Genomic DNA, 12,797 nt, shown 5'->3' with positions numbered 1-12,797 from the left:
GAAAGTGTGACTTTAAACTGTACACATGTTTCTGATTCTGATTATCAGTCTGGGACCAACGCACAGCTTTAAAATCTTTCAAGTAACCCACTTCAGAATGATCTTACCTGCGGGACCAGGACGTTGCCTCTTTGCGGTCAGTGAGAATCATCTCATAGTAGTTGGTGATATTGCGCTCAATAAAATGGAAAGCGCGGATGGACATGGTCTCAGAAACTAAGTCAGCACGGAAACCGTTGCCCCGGTTGAAGGCCATGAAAAAGCTGAGCGCCCACAGGTAGTACGTCTCGTCATGTTGCTGAGTTTGCTCTCGAATTAGACTTTCCTAGAGGAGACGAGGAAGTATTTTGTTGAGAGTTTTGTTAGTTTTATAACATGATCATCAACAAATGTACACAACAATTAAAGAATGATTCACTTGTAAGTCACCTATTCCACATAAACATATCAGACATCCTCTTTAAAAGGATTTTATGTAATGTAATTTTATAAAAGGAATTCTATCTCCTTCAGTTCGTCCACAACAGCAAACGGACCACAATGTTTTTCTTTGTTCTTTCTGTGGGTCCACATCATATTGATTCAAGTATTCTAGCATCCTGTAAAGCTCACTTAACTTTTCTACATCTGTGGCTTCTTAAATGCATATTCTGAATAAAATATGTTATGAACAGATTTAATAATGACCTGATGATATAGTATGGTGGCGTCCTATTTTATATTTGTATACTGCTTAACAAATGGAGTCCTTATTAAGGTGGGTTTGTGAGTCTGTGCTAGAAAAAAGAAGTCATTAATGTCACAGCAGCTGACCTTGACAAGGTACATGAGGCGATTGTAGCAGTTCTCCAGGAAGTCCACGCAAAACTCTCGCAGGAAGAGTCGAACATTTAAGGCTGAACGACGTTTGTCCTTACATTCCTGAGCCTGTCGATTCTTCTTGGGAACGCGTCTCACTGCTTTGCCTACGTCGTGAGTATAATTTTTGAACTGAAAAACAAGAGAAAAATGACATTTAGAAGATTTGTATACCATACGACTGCTTTGTATCACAGATGAGCTGCAAGAGTTAATGACTCACATCGTGAATGTGTCTGTGATAAATCACATCTTTGTCCCCAATGGACTTGAGGCCTTGAACGACATAGGACCCTCCAAAGCGAGAGTGTCTGAAAGAAAAACATCAGCGCACACACACAGACAAAAAGAACAGAGCATATATTTATATAAAGCTCCAGTACTTCAAATAAGCCATTCAAGTTTGTTTCCCTCAATTTATATCTAATTGAAACAAATGCTTCTTGTAAATAACATACAGTGGTTTTATGACAAAGATGGGAAGAATAAAAACACATTTTGTCTCTGGAATCAACATTTGTGGTTCCAATGTAATGCAAAAATGCAGTCAGTAAATTGTGTAGACTTTTAGAGGTTTAAATTATAACCCTAACCATAACATTACTGAAGCAGTTTTTTAAGTGGTGACTGTGTATCAGCTACATGGTACCTGGTTCCTCTTTGAAATGTGCGAGAACGTTTCGCTGCATGCTCTTTTTGCCTCAGTGCCTCCAACTCCTGAGAGTCTCTCTGCTTCTCTTCAGCCGAACGAGCCTGACCGGCGCTCACCAGCGCTTCCGGCGTCTGTAAAGGAAAGAAAAAGATCTCAAACACAGAACAGCTAGAGATCTAGACATATACCTGCAAGGAGGTCTTTAGTCTCACCTGGTCTCTGAACATGAGGGAGATTATTTCCAGCACATGCATACTCCACTGCTGCTCACTCTGGGCTGATGCCAGGAACTTGACCAGGTCATCAAAGCCGCTCATGTGAATGGCCCACAGCAGCCTATCATGGATGCTGGCGTCATCATCCACTTTCTACAGGAGATAGAGATTAGGGAAGAGTACAAGTGAGATGAAGGGTAAAGGAAAGAGCTTTAAAAAGTCCAACGTAGGACGGATTTAGCTCTGCCTCCTATATGATCACATTGGTATTCATTCAGGCCGACCTTCTCTTCACAGGGGTCTGCAGGTACATGAAGCACATTCCTGACCAGCAGTAGGATCCTCTCTATCAGCAGGTTATCCTCCTCCTGTCTCTGCTCCCAGTCCTGAAAGAGAGGGAAGTGAGTAGGTATAGACAGGAAGAAACAGAACCATTTTTACTGACATAAGGTAGGAAACAGGTGAGGTTTTTTTGCACTTACCAGTTGTAGAAGGTTGTATAATATCTCGCTTAAAATGCCAAACACCTTCTCACTGGCAAATGCCTGAAAGTAATAGCAGAAGACATAAAAGCAATAATTATTATACAATACAATACTTAAAACATGAATTACGGGTAAATTAATGCCAGAATCTATCCAAACCATATATATTCACTCTATAAATGTCATTACATAGTATAACTGCAATACCATCTTTCATTTTACATTTTCTGAGAGCACAATACCTCTTTATAGGCTTGTAAATGAGACGTCACTTGCAAAAAGTGATGTCTAAACACGGGGTCATCTGGGACTTTACCAAAGCAAAGCATGGCAGGCTGAGTAAGGTTGACCATGAGCCTGAGAAAAAACAGACAAGAGTCATATGAGCTACAGTTTCTTATTCAGCAACGTCGACAGCCAACTATTTTTTAATGTAAATGTAATACAATAATGTTACGTGGTACAAATATAGCAACAATGTATCACAATATTGGAACTGGTGTATTAACAATCCCCTTTATCTCTTTATGATACATTAACAAAAGGATTATTTGTCTTGTCCATATCATACATTTCAAGTTCAAGAGAAAACTTTTATGTTATGGTTTCTACCTGATGCAGGCATCAAATAAGGCCTTGTCTTGTCCATGCTGTATGATAATAGGTAGAAGGTCATTCTGTACGATCTGGCCTGCACCCAGCTGCTGGCGGACATCCCGGGAGTCATCTTCATGCCGTAAATACCTGATCAAGTCTTTCACACTCTCTGCAACACAGGCACAGAAGAGTTAGGGGACAGGAGCAAATGATTTTCTGTCCCTAATCCATTACATGAATATATTCCCCTTCCCTTTGATTAAAACCATTTTAAAAACCACTCACCTAAGCAGTCAGCTTCCTTATGGTAGGTGTCTCCCTCCAGATAGCCCAGAGCAGTGCACGTTGCCAAAAGCTCGCAATTCATTCTGAATAAATCCACACACCATCAGCCAGCCTGAAGTGAAGGTTTAGTCTCATCAGTCATACAGGAGGATACAGAAAGAGCAACAGATTAAGATCAACAGCTCCATGGTGGATGGCAGCTCAGTTGGCGACAACTAAAGTGGATTCAGCATCCCCCTGCATCCACATTTGTCACATATATTTTATCATTTTCATATATCACAAATTGTCCAATGTGATTTTGTTGGTTTGTTCTGTACAGTCCAAATCTATTGCATATTTGTTCATCCTGGGAATCCAGGGTCTAAGGACAGAGGGTGTGGATTGTTGTACGAACTGTAAAGCCACCCTGTGGTAAATTGTGATTTTGGGGCTATATAAATAAAACTGTAGTTGACTTGTTTACTATGAACTTCATATTTTAAGTGTTATTCTTCAGGATCAGGTCAGTCCAATACATATTTGCTGATGGGTGACATGTTGACCTGGCTCTTCTGTCACACTGGAGAAGTTTTGAAGTTTGAGTTATCTACAGTTTACTATTGACAGCTAACGTTACAGTGAAAAGTTACACTGTAACGTTAGCTGTCAATCTAACCCGATCAAACAAAACCTGATCAAACTCGACCTTGTTATTATGAGGTATATGTAGACTATTCAAGGCTTTATATTAGCCACACATATTGTTAATGTTATGTAGCCAGTTAGCTTCAGCTCACAGCAGGCGGACGACGCAGAGCCTCGAGTCCAAACAACACGGACTAACTTACCAAGAGGTTTAAGTGCTGTCACTGTACGGGTGTCGTGCTCAACAACCGGTGGTCAATGTAGTCAGGAGCTTTTCCATCAGTAGGACGATGTTTCTTTACAACCCGCGGTCCCGTACGGAGGACAAGTCTCGCGCCAAGAGCGAAAACTCAGGAACCGGATGTGGAATGTCGTCACTGGTTGTGACGTTGTGCCCTGATTTGTGTATTTCAGGCAGCTCCTTCTCGGCTTTACTTACATGACAAACGCCAAATTAACCAAATCAATACAGCGGCAGTGACAGGCTGAGGCAAAGAAAGTGAGCTTAACGATAATTAACGTCTGGATGTACCAGATGTTGAGATTTAAGTGGTGCTGTTTGAGCTGAAAGTGTTGCCTGAGAGGTTTTACTTAGGGCCACAATGGTGAGGGACAAAGAGTTCCTCCTACTTTAACATAAGAAAAATAACAATTTTCATTCTTTGGTGTATTAATTGTACCGTGTTTACTTTTCTATAAAGGTTTATTAAAATACAGTTTATCCATGTTATGTACCCATACTGACTGACCATTTCCTTCATTGAAACTAGCAGACATGAACATCTAAAACACTGATGAAGAGGAATCTAGCAACCAGAACCACCAACCAGAGGTCATGTGAAGGTACTGTACATTTTCTAAAGAAGCACACAGTTTTTTTTAAATCAACCATGTGATGTAAACAAACCAGAATATCATATGAGGTTCTTTTGGTCTTGATCAGGCAAGCAATAAGTACTACTAATACTACCTGCTTTAAGTACATTTAACCTGGATGGAAAGGGGCCTGACAAATTTTCAATATTTTCTCATCATACTATGCATCCAAAATACTATAGGAATTCCTTGCACATGTTACATTTTGCCACTGATTCTGATTCTCTTGGACATAAAGAGCAGGCTACGGAGAGACACTGGCTCTGGCACTGCTTACAGAAAAGGTGGCATTAGTAAAAACACTCTTGTAGTGAATTCATAATGAGTTATGAGGACAGAAAACACAGATTTTCTCCAATTAATTTTATTTGCACTTACATTTTCATTCATCAATTGTGTCAGATACACACAGCATTGCGAAGCACATTCAGCAAATCTTTTTAGTTGGTGACTATCATATTGCCAATGTCAACATCTCCTGTGCATTACATGTTTTTTAATTATCCATATCTTGGGTGTTTTGTTGGTTTGCACAATAAGAGGATAGCAAAGCTTCTAAAACAAATGCAAATGGGATAATTTATTCTCAGTTTGTGTTTTAAGATAGGTTGACCAAAGGGCAGTGTCTGAAGTTTTGTTAGTAAGTCATATCTACAACACAAACTACTGAACTCCTGCAGTTAAACTAACTATTTTAGACTGTAGTTTAATGTTCTGCTACAAACATGTGGTCGTCTAAGGGTTTCATGGGATTGCACTGTAAATCAAGGCCTCAAGTGGTATGTTAATAAAGTGGTTTTGCTTAGCCCTACAGATGACACAACAAGTGTTTAGCAAAAGTTGGGTTGCTTAAATAGCACCAAAGTGACACTGTCTAAGGGAATTCATTCAACATTGCACCTATACTGAGAGACTCTCTGCTAGACAATAAAACACATAACTATTGGGAATGAGGACTATATAGATCAGAGTTTGTTTTGTTTTTTTTCCTGTTTTTTCTTCTATTTTATGTATTTTTTCACTCATGGCTCTGGCCTTCACATTTTCTAATCAGGTTTTATCTACTCGTCCTTGTCATCCTTATCGGTTATATCAGAGCGGTCTGAGTCTCTCTCCTTCTCCCTCCTGGATTCCTTCACCACCTGATGAAAGAAACATATTTGTTCAAATTAGCTTTCATAAATAAAATATAACTCTTATGTTTCTGCACACTTTCAAATAGCACCAAGTTATATTTTGCATTGTGTCATGTTATTTTTTGTATAAATCACTGTACCTCTCCATCTCTAGTCTCGACTGTCTTTATCACCACAGTCTTCTTGCTCATGCTGCTTGGAGTTTGTTCATAGTCTGTGACAAGTCAGATTAAATCACTGATGATATTCTTTACAATCAGAAACATTTTCATTCACAAAATACTTTTGCTTTTAGGAACTACTACTTTTTTAAGATGTTGTATAAGTTGTAAATGGACTGTGATAAGCTGTGGAGATATAGAGCAGCAACATGTGAGGAGCTATTTTATTGGATCCCTGGTTCCAGAAGTAAAAATTTAGAAGTAAAAATCAGTCAGAAAATGGACAATATGAGTCGTAGCCTAAATCCATTTACTTTTGGATTCTGTGTCAATTTTGGATGCATTCAGCAACTGCGTCGCCATGTTTTGCTCCAATGCAATGATGAAACATTAATTGATTTTGCTACAACTCTGGTCTCTTCTCCATACCAACAGCGGCTTAGGCTCATGGGAATTTAAGTTTTCAAGCCATCATCCGTACCAAACTGACATGATTTCTTAGTTGATGATGATTAGAAATTAAGGCTATAACATAAACCTACAGCATAGTTACATTATCCAGGAGAGTACCGCGTTTTCCTTTGTTAAATAATATCGAGGACATAGCTCGACGAAAAAACTGAAATGATAATCAGAACCAGTGGCTCCTCCTACCTCACAGCTCTTTAACTGAACAGCAAAGTGATCCAGTTAATCATGTTATATTTGACCTTGGATAAAGAGAACTATAACTCACCTCGCTCACCAAAGTGATTGCTCATGCCAAGATTGAGGATGGGAACAGTAATCCTGAACAGGGAATACAACATTTGGGTGTTATAAACAAATTTGTAATGAAAAGTAATTTGCTTTACTTTACTTTAGAGTTGCAAATTACGCTGATGTTTATAATTGACTTCGATTAAAGACTGAAGAAACAAACCAGTAACATATATATATATATATATATATATATATAACTTCCATAAAGTTAGTTATAACACAAGAAAATCCACAACAGATGTTCTATCAGTTTATATTCACATAAAACTGGATTATCTGGAGAACCCCAACATCAACGCCATTTTAGAGAGAAATCTACAGTATTAATATTATAATAATAATAATCATGTAAAAACATAATAAATTTGGACCAGAAACACAGTATGTCCTCCCTCACCTGCTCTCCTCCCCCTCCAGCAGCTTACGATAAGTAGCAATCTCGATGTCCAGCGCCATTTTAACATTGAGGAGGTCCTGGTACTCCCGAAGATGGCGAGCCATCTCGTCCTTTAGGTGGCGGATCTCATCCTCCAGTCTGCCTACGTTATCCTGGTAGTTGCCAATCTCATTACCAAACTGGTCCTCCATTTCACGCATCTGCCTCAGCAGAGCTTCATTCTGAAACAACACAGCAGCACATACAGTGCAATAAGACACTGGTTCCCAACCTGGGGGTCCCGACCCCCACTAGGGGTCGGCAAAGCTTCAGGGGCCATGAGGCCTTCTAGATTTTATGGGTTTAAGAAAATTTAGAAAATATATAAAGTAGGCCTATATCAAGGCTTCTGCAAAGAAAACTAAATGGAATTTTTATTTATCAATAGGGCTAAGTGATATCTGATTTAGCAACAACAAACAAAGAATCACCACCACATCTGTAATGTCTTATCACTGGGGCCCCTTCTTTGGATACTGTGGAAAACATATAAATTATAATGGTCAAAACGATTTGAGCGGGGACGGGGCTTGTTTTATAGAGCAGCTGTATAACCCCACTTTATAACATTTGTAGTTTCAATATTGCCTTCTTGATTCTTCACGGTGAAGACCTGAACACACTATTCACAGTATGTACGGTTTTAATCTGCTCAAAATTAATCCAAATCATTTTACACAGACATCTGGCAGTTATTTAGACTATTTAGGTTAATTGTTAAGTTTATCACTGTACTGTCATTGATATATGTTAAATATAATATGAAAGATCCATAAAATATGTCACTTTGTCAGAAGGTCTTTTGTTTACTCAATAATAGAAAAAGTCTCCCTTAAGGAAAAAGACTGGGGACCACTGCAATAAGAGGACATAATGATATACATTCATATATACAAATAACAGGTGGTGTTGGGCCTCACAGTGTTCTTCAGTGCATCAATTTCACAGTTGAGAGACTGAATCTGCCTCCTGGACTCATTGGCCTCCTGCTTGGCCTGCCTCAGAGAATCAGTGTTGCGCTTTGCAGACTCAGTCAAATCAGCAAACTGCAGGAACAAGAGAGGAAACACACAATGAGTCATTTGTGTTTGCAGCATTCATGTGTGACTCTCACTGTGTATGTCTGCCTACCTTGGACTTGTACCATTCCTCAGATTCCTGCATGTTCTTTAGGGCAATGGTCTCATACTGGGCCCTGATGTCCCTCAGAGCACCGGTTAGGTCGGGCCTAGCGCTGCTGTCCACCTCCATCTTCAGCTGCTGGGTCTGGACACTCACTTGTACTTCCTGGATTTCCTGAATATAGACAAATATTGTCAGCATATATTTCCAAAAATGTAATTAATGAAGCATCACTTCATTACAATCACATAACATTGCATTTCATCCAACTTCTGTCTCGACGGCGCTCAAATAATCTTTTCTTTTCTCTCTTGAGACTCGCTTCCCTTGCAGATATTGCCCCCTGTTCTCACAGATAAGCTTGCTGTACACATCTTCACATCAGATTTTGTGATGGAAAATTTAAATTTAAAGCAGCTGTATAAAATAAGTTGAAGCCGACTAGACCGGCACATAAAATTACTCTCTGCAGCATCTGTTCCTCTATTGGTGAGCTAATCACTGGGATGATCTCACAGCAGGCAATCAGTCAATATACTAGTTTACCACAAATACTATTTCCATTATTGGTCTCTAGATAACATTGTGATAGGTGACTCCTGAGAGAAAGGACATTTCCATTCATACAAGCACGGTGGAAAAGTGCAGAGGAGTAAGTAAGAGGCCTCACTTACTTCATCATGGAGCTTCTTAAGGAATTCAATCTCATCCATCAGAGACTCAATCTTCCTCTCCAGCTCCAAACGGGACAGTGTGGCATCGTCCACATCCTAGAAATCATACAAACACAGTTTATGTTGCCATAATTACAATGTGTCATTGTCATCATTCTAAAATTATATTAGTGCCTCTGAGATATTCAATGAGACATTTCAATATGCTGAAATGATTGAGAGTATGTTATATAACAACTGATGTTACAGATTATGTAAATAAATTGTCATTAGAAGTTCTCTTTAGTGTATAGAAATATTTTGGGTTGTTATGTGGTACAACAACTTTATTAATAGAAATTCTTAAAAAGGTAAACCTCAGGTTATAAGTCACATTTTTAGAATAAAAAACAATCTAAAGAGAAAAAGAGTAATTTGTAAGTGTTTGACTCGTATAAATAATTTGCAACCTTGGAGGGAAAATATTTAAATTAGTCTAGATCAATGACATTGTAGAAATCTGTCCTAATAGTGCGACACTATTTTATAGTGTTGGAGATGGAACAAAACTGTCCATTTTGACCTGTTATCCGAGCCTGAGGACACTGTTCAATACGCTAATCATGGGTCCAGTGTTTACCTTACGGAAGGCAACCAGGTTATTCTCAGCATCCGCCCTCTTCTGGGCTTCTTCCTCCAACCTTGAGGACAAAGAGTTAGACAAAATATTTCAATCAATGTACAGATTTCCTCCCGACTCCAAGAATCTCCTTTTTACAAAAAGGGTAGAGAGAAGAATGTGATGAATTTGTCGAAGAACACCCGTCCTGTCTAAGGTTGCACCAGGGCATCAGCTGGCAAAAAGCTTTCTGGATCAATTTGTTAATTCACTGTCCTGTAAAAAGGGTTTGGGAATGCACCCAGTGGGATCAGCAGCTGCTCCTTTTAACTAATGTGGTTTCTCTACAGTTCAATAAGGTCATCTGCACACACTCAATAAGGTTATGTACACACACTTCCCCCCTCTTTAAAGATTTTAACTGGTCATTTTGATATTGGCTAGCACACACTGATGGGACAAAAACTGTGGAGTACGGATAATGGGAGGGATATTTACGGGGCAGCTATATAAAAACTGCACTTTTTCAGCAAACTGGGACATTTGTGGATTGGCTTCAGCTGAAATGTAATTTAATGCTCCTGCAAAAAACGAGCAAAATTAAATGAAAATGAAATTTTTTACAATTTTCTAGCAAACTCAGTTACAATTCATGACTCATTGTGGTGAGTCATCATAAATTATATTACAATGTACAAAACACGAGTATTGTCATTCTCTGCTAACAATCTTTTACTGTTGGGCTGACTGCGTGGTCGATGTCTGAATTTGAATCCAGCTCCAAATGTCCTGTCAGACAGAAGTCATGCCTGGACTGGACATAAAGTAGATTAGTGGGGAAAGCATCACATAGTGGGCCATGCCTGCTCATCTTTAATTCATGTTGTTTTACAGGGGTCCTTTTGTCCTAATGGGGTCTCTGGCACCGTCCCATCAGCACAGAGGGACACTGAAAAACACACCTAATGGAGTCATTGAGTGACATTGATTTTTCCTGACGCTATTCTCACCACGCCTGATATCCAGCCTCTCTTCCTCTGGACCCACTTCCCCTCTCTCTCCCCTCGCTGCTCCTCAGTCAGCCCCACCCTGTGTCTGCTCCATCCATCCCCTCCTTTCTCCGCTCATATCAACATGTGCATGTTTCTAAAAGGCAATACGTTTTTGTCATTTAAGGGAAGCATTCATCGCCAAACACTTCCTTATATTCGGCTTCTGTTTTCACTTGGGTCACTTTTCCTTTATGTTGAATTCTCCCACTACACAAGATATTCAATAAACATTTACATGCATACATAGAAACAGTGTCATTCGCAAGATGCAGTGCAGGGTCCTGAATCATGTTGCCGTCCTGTGATGTCCATGTGTGCTGATGTGCCACGCCCTACACCACCATCACTACTGGACTCAACGACCCGGGGACTGTCAGTCATAGTGAAAGTGGGCTGTGTACACTATATTATAACAGTGTCAATGAATGATGTGATGGTGGCATTGGTGGTAAGTAGAGGCCCACACCCATGGCTCAACTTATATTACAATGAATGAATGAAGAGGAGAGGAAACTGTTGATTTGTGTTAGGACAATACTGTTTGCTTGAAAAGGAACTTTCTCTATAGCCAATTCCTCTGTAATGGTTCTGTTATTTTTAAGAGACAATCATAAAAATGTCCTCTTCTTACTACTACTACTTTTCACTTTATCCTTCACCTTTCTCACATTATCAGCCATGCACAAACACTCTCTCCAACTATCTGTCTTCATGCATCATACTTTTCTTTCTCATCATGTTGGTACCAACCTCTGCTTGATCAGGCCCAGGTCTTCAGCCAGGTTGTCCCTCTCCAGTTGGTACTGGTCTCTCTCCTTTCCGATGGCGTCCATTTGGCGCCGCATCTCCCTCAGCTCCTCCTGGAACATGTCAGTGGCACGGTTGGGCTGACCATGCTGCTGCTGGCCCTTGAACTGGTTGAGCTCCTGCTGCAGTGCACCATTCTGCTGCTCCAGGTAGCGTACCTTCTCGATGAAGCTGGCAAAGCGGTCGTTGAGCTCCTGCAGCTCAGCCTTCTCATTACTGCGGGTGGTCAGGAACTCCTGGTTGATGGCTTCAGCCTGGCCGAAGTCCACCTTCTCGTAGGAGATGTGAGGGGTTTGGGTGGTGGGGCGGGAGCGCTGTTGTTGGTAGGTGGTGGAGCGGGATGTAACCATAGGTGACACCGAACGCATATAGCGTCCTCCAGAAATAGGCATTCGGGAGGACACAGGGGAGTAAGAGGACATGGGGATGGGGTGTGGGCTTCCAAAGGTGCGCCTGTAGGAAGTGGAGCTATGCATTGAAGAGTGGCTCATTGTTGGTCTTGTTCTGTTCTTTATCGCTGTGGAAAGAAGGAGAGCTGGAGGTTTGGAGATGCTCGTGAGGCAACAGGACATCAGACTGAAGAGTGCCGGGGGTTTTTATGCACACAAGCTGGCTATCCCATCATCCTCTCGCCGCCCCCTCCCTCATTTCTCATCACCCCACCCACATGAACCCTTCCTTTCTCAATCACTCATCAGCATACAAGCTTTGGCCACTCCCTACCTTTTAGCGATAGACCCTGCCTCTCTCTCTCTCTCTTTGCTTTCACGCTCTGGTGCTTGTGTGCTCTGTCTTGCTCTCTGTCTGTCTCGACAGTTCCACCCTTTTAACCAGAGCACTTGGCATGAGGCCAGAATGGCTTCCACATTACTGCTTTGATTACTAAAGATGTCTCCTCACGGCCACCATCATGCCCTCGCTGACACTTTCCACTGGTTCTTAGTCAGCTACTTTTGATTGTTTCCCCATATGATTGCAGTATACTTTATATGATTTCATTCCTGCTAGTGTAATGCCCTTAACTTTACTATCAAATGTGAGTGTCAAGGATTCAGTTACCTGATTCTCAATAAGAAACTGTGAAATTGTGGCCTAAATTGAATCACATGGATACATTGATTTGATTCTTTTTTCCCCCCCTACATCTGTCTCCTTTCCCCTCTCCTCTCTGTCTCTCTGTCTCTCTCTCCTTTTACAGTAATGGAATACTTTATTGATATTCTGGGCGTCTGGGGCAGAGCCATGACTCTGCAGTTATTCCATCTTTTTAAAATGCACTAGATCAGTGATCCCGTTTAGAGTAAGAGTTGTCAAACCACTTTGTTGGTATTTCTGGTGAACAGTGGCTTTTTGGCAGAGTCACATAGAGGTCAAAGAATAGTGGCTGTTGTAGCAGCAGGTCCAGGGACTTAGCAAGCACAAACTAGGTTATTAAAATGCTTTATTGTTCTGAG

General features: G+C 40.6%; 2 protein-coding genes across 2 annotated transcripts in view; both read right to left on the bottom strand.

Annotated features, from left to right (window-relative positions):
- Window positions 1-4,061, bottom strand: part of timeless (timeless circadian clock) — a 9,915-nt gene extending 5,854 nt beyond the window's left edge. Inside the window, exons 1-11 of the mRNA XM_035661616.1 lie at window positions 3,923-4,061; window positions 3,093-3,204; window positions 2,823-2,976; window positions 2,453-2,567; window positions 2,208-2,270; window positions 2,010-2,111; window positions 1,723-1,878; window positions 1,508-1,641; window positions 1,082-1,169; window positions 814-990; window positions 108-325 (exon numbers count right to left, since the gene is read on the bottom strand). Coding sequence (XP_035517509.1) covers window positions 108-325; window positions 814-990; window positions 1,082-1,169; window positions 1,508-1,641; window positions 1,723-1,878; window positions 2,010-2,111; window positions 2,208-2,270; window positions 2,453-2,567; window positions 2,823-2,976; window positions 3,093-3,174 — 1,289 coding nt within the window. The 5' untranslated portion in view covers window positions 3,175-3,204; window positions 3,923-4,061. The remainder of the gene's footprint in view (window positions 1-107; window positions 326-813; window positions 991-1,081; window positions 1,170-1,507; window positions 1,642-1,722; window positions 1,879-2,009; window positions 2,112-2,207; window positions 2,271-2,452; window positions 2,568-2,822; window positions 2,977-3,092; window positions 3,205-3,922) is intronic.
- A 909-nt stretch (window positions 4,062-4,970) lies between these two features.
- prph (peripherin) lies at window positions 4,971-11,915 on the bottom strand. The gene is made up of 9 exons (XM_035661620.1): window positions 11,287-11,915; window positions 9,506-9,566; window positions 8,887-8,982; window positions 8,222-8,386; window positions 8,011-8,136; window positions 7,052-7,272; window positions 6,629-6,681; window positions 5,872-5,945; window positions 4,971-5,737 (listed from the first exon to the last, which is right to left on the bottom strand). The coding sequence occupies exons 1-9, from the start codon at window positions 11,913-11,915 to the stop codon at window positions 5,657-5,659; spliced, it is 1,506 nt and encodes a 501-aa protein (XP_035517513.1). The 3' UTR covers window positions 4,971-5,656.
- Between the last annotated feature and the right edge of the window lie 882 nt (window positions 11,916-12,797).

The sequence above is a fragment of the Morone saxatilis genome, unplaced genomic scaffold (genome assembly GCF_004916995.1).
Source record: "Morone saxatilis isolate NCDOM2014 unplaced genomic scaffold, NCSU_SB_2.0 Contig18, whole genome shotgun sequence".
Classification (NCBI taxonomy): domain Eukaryota; kingdom Metazoa; phylum Chordata; class Actinopteri; family Moronidae; genus Morone; species Morone saxatilis.
This window is presented reverse-complemented; position numbering and strand designations above follow the sequence as displayed.

Bases quoted from the DNA above. Each gene is read 5' to 3' on its own strand.
- prph (XM_035661620.1), bottom strand. From the start codon at position 11,915: ATGTCCTGTTGCCTCACGAGCATCTCCAAACCTCCAGCTCTCCTTCTT. The intron at 8,137-8,221 runs GTAGGCAGACAT...TTGTTCCTGCAG, and splicing joins AGGAATGGTACAAGTCCAAG to TTTGCTGATTTGACTGAGTC. The intron at 5,738-5,871 runs GTACAGTGATTT...TTCTTTCATCAG, and splicing joins TCGAGACTAGAGATGGAGAG to GTGGTGAAGGAATCCAGGAG.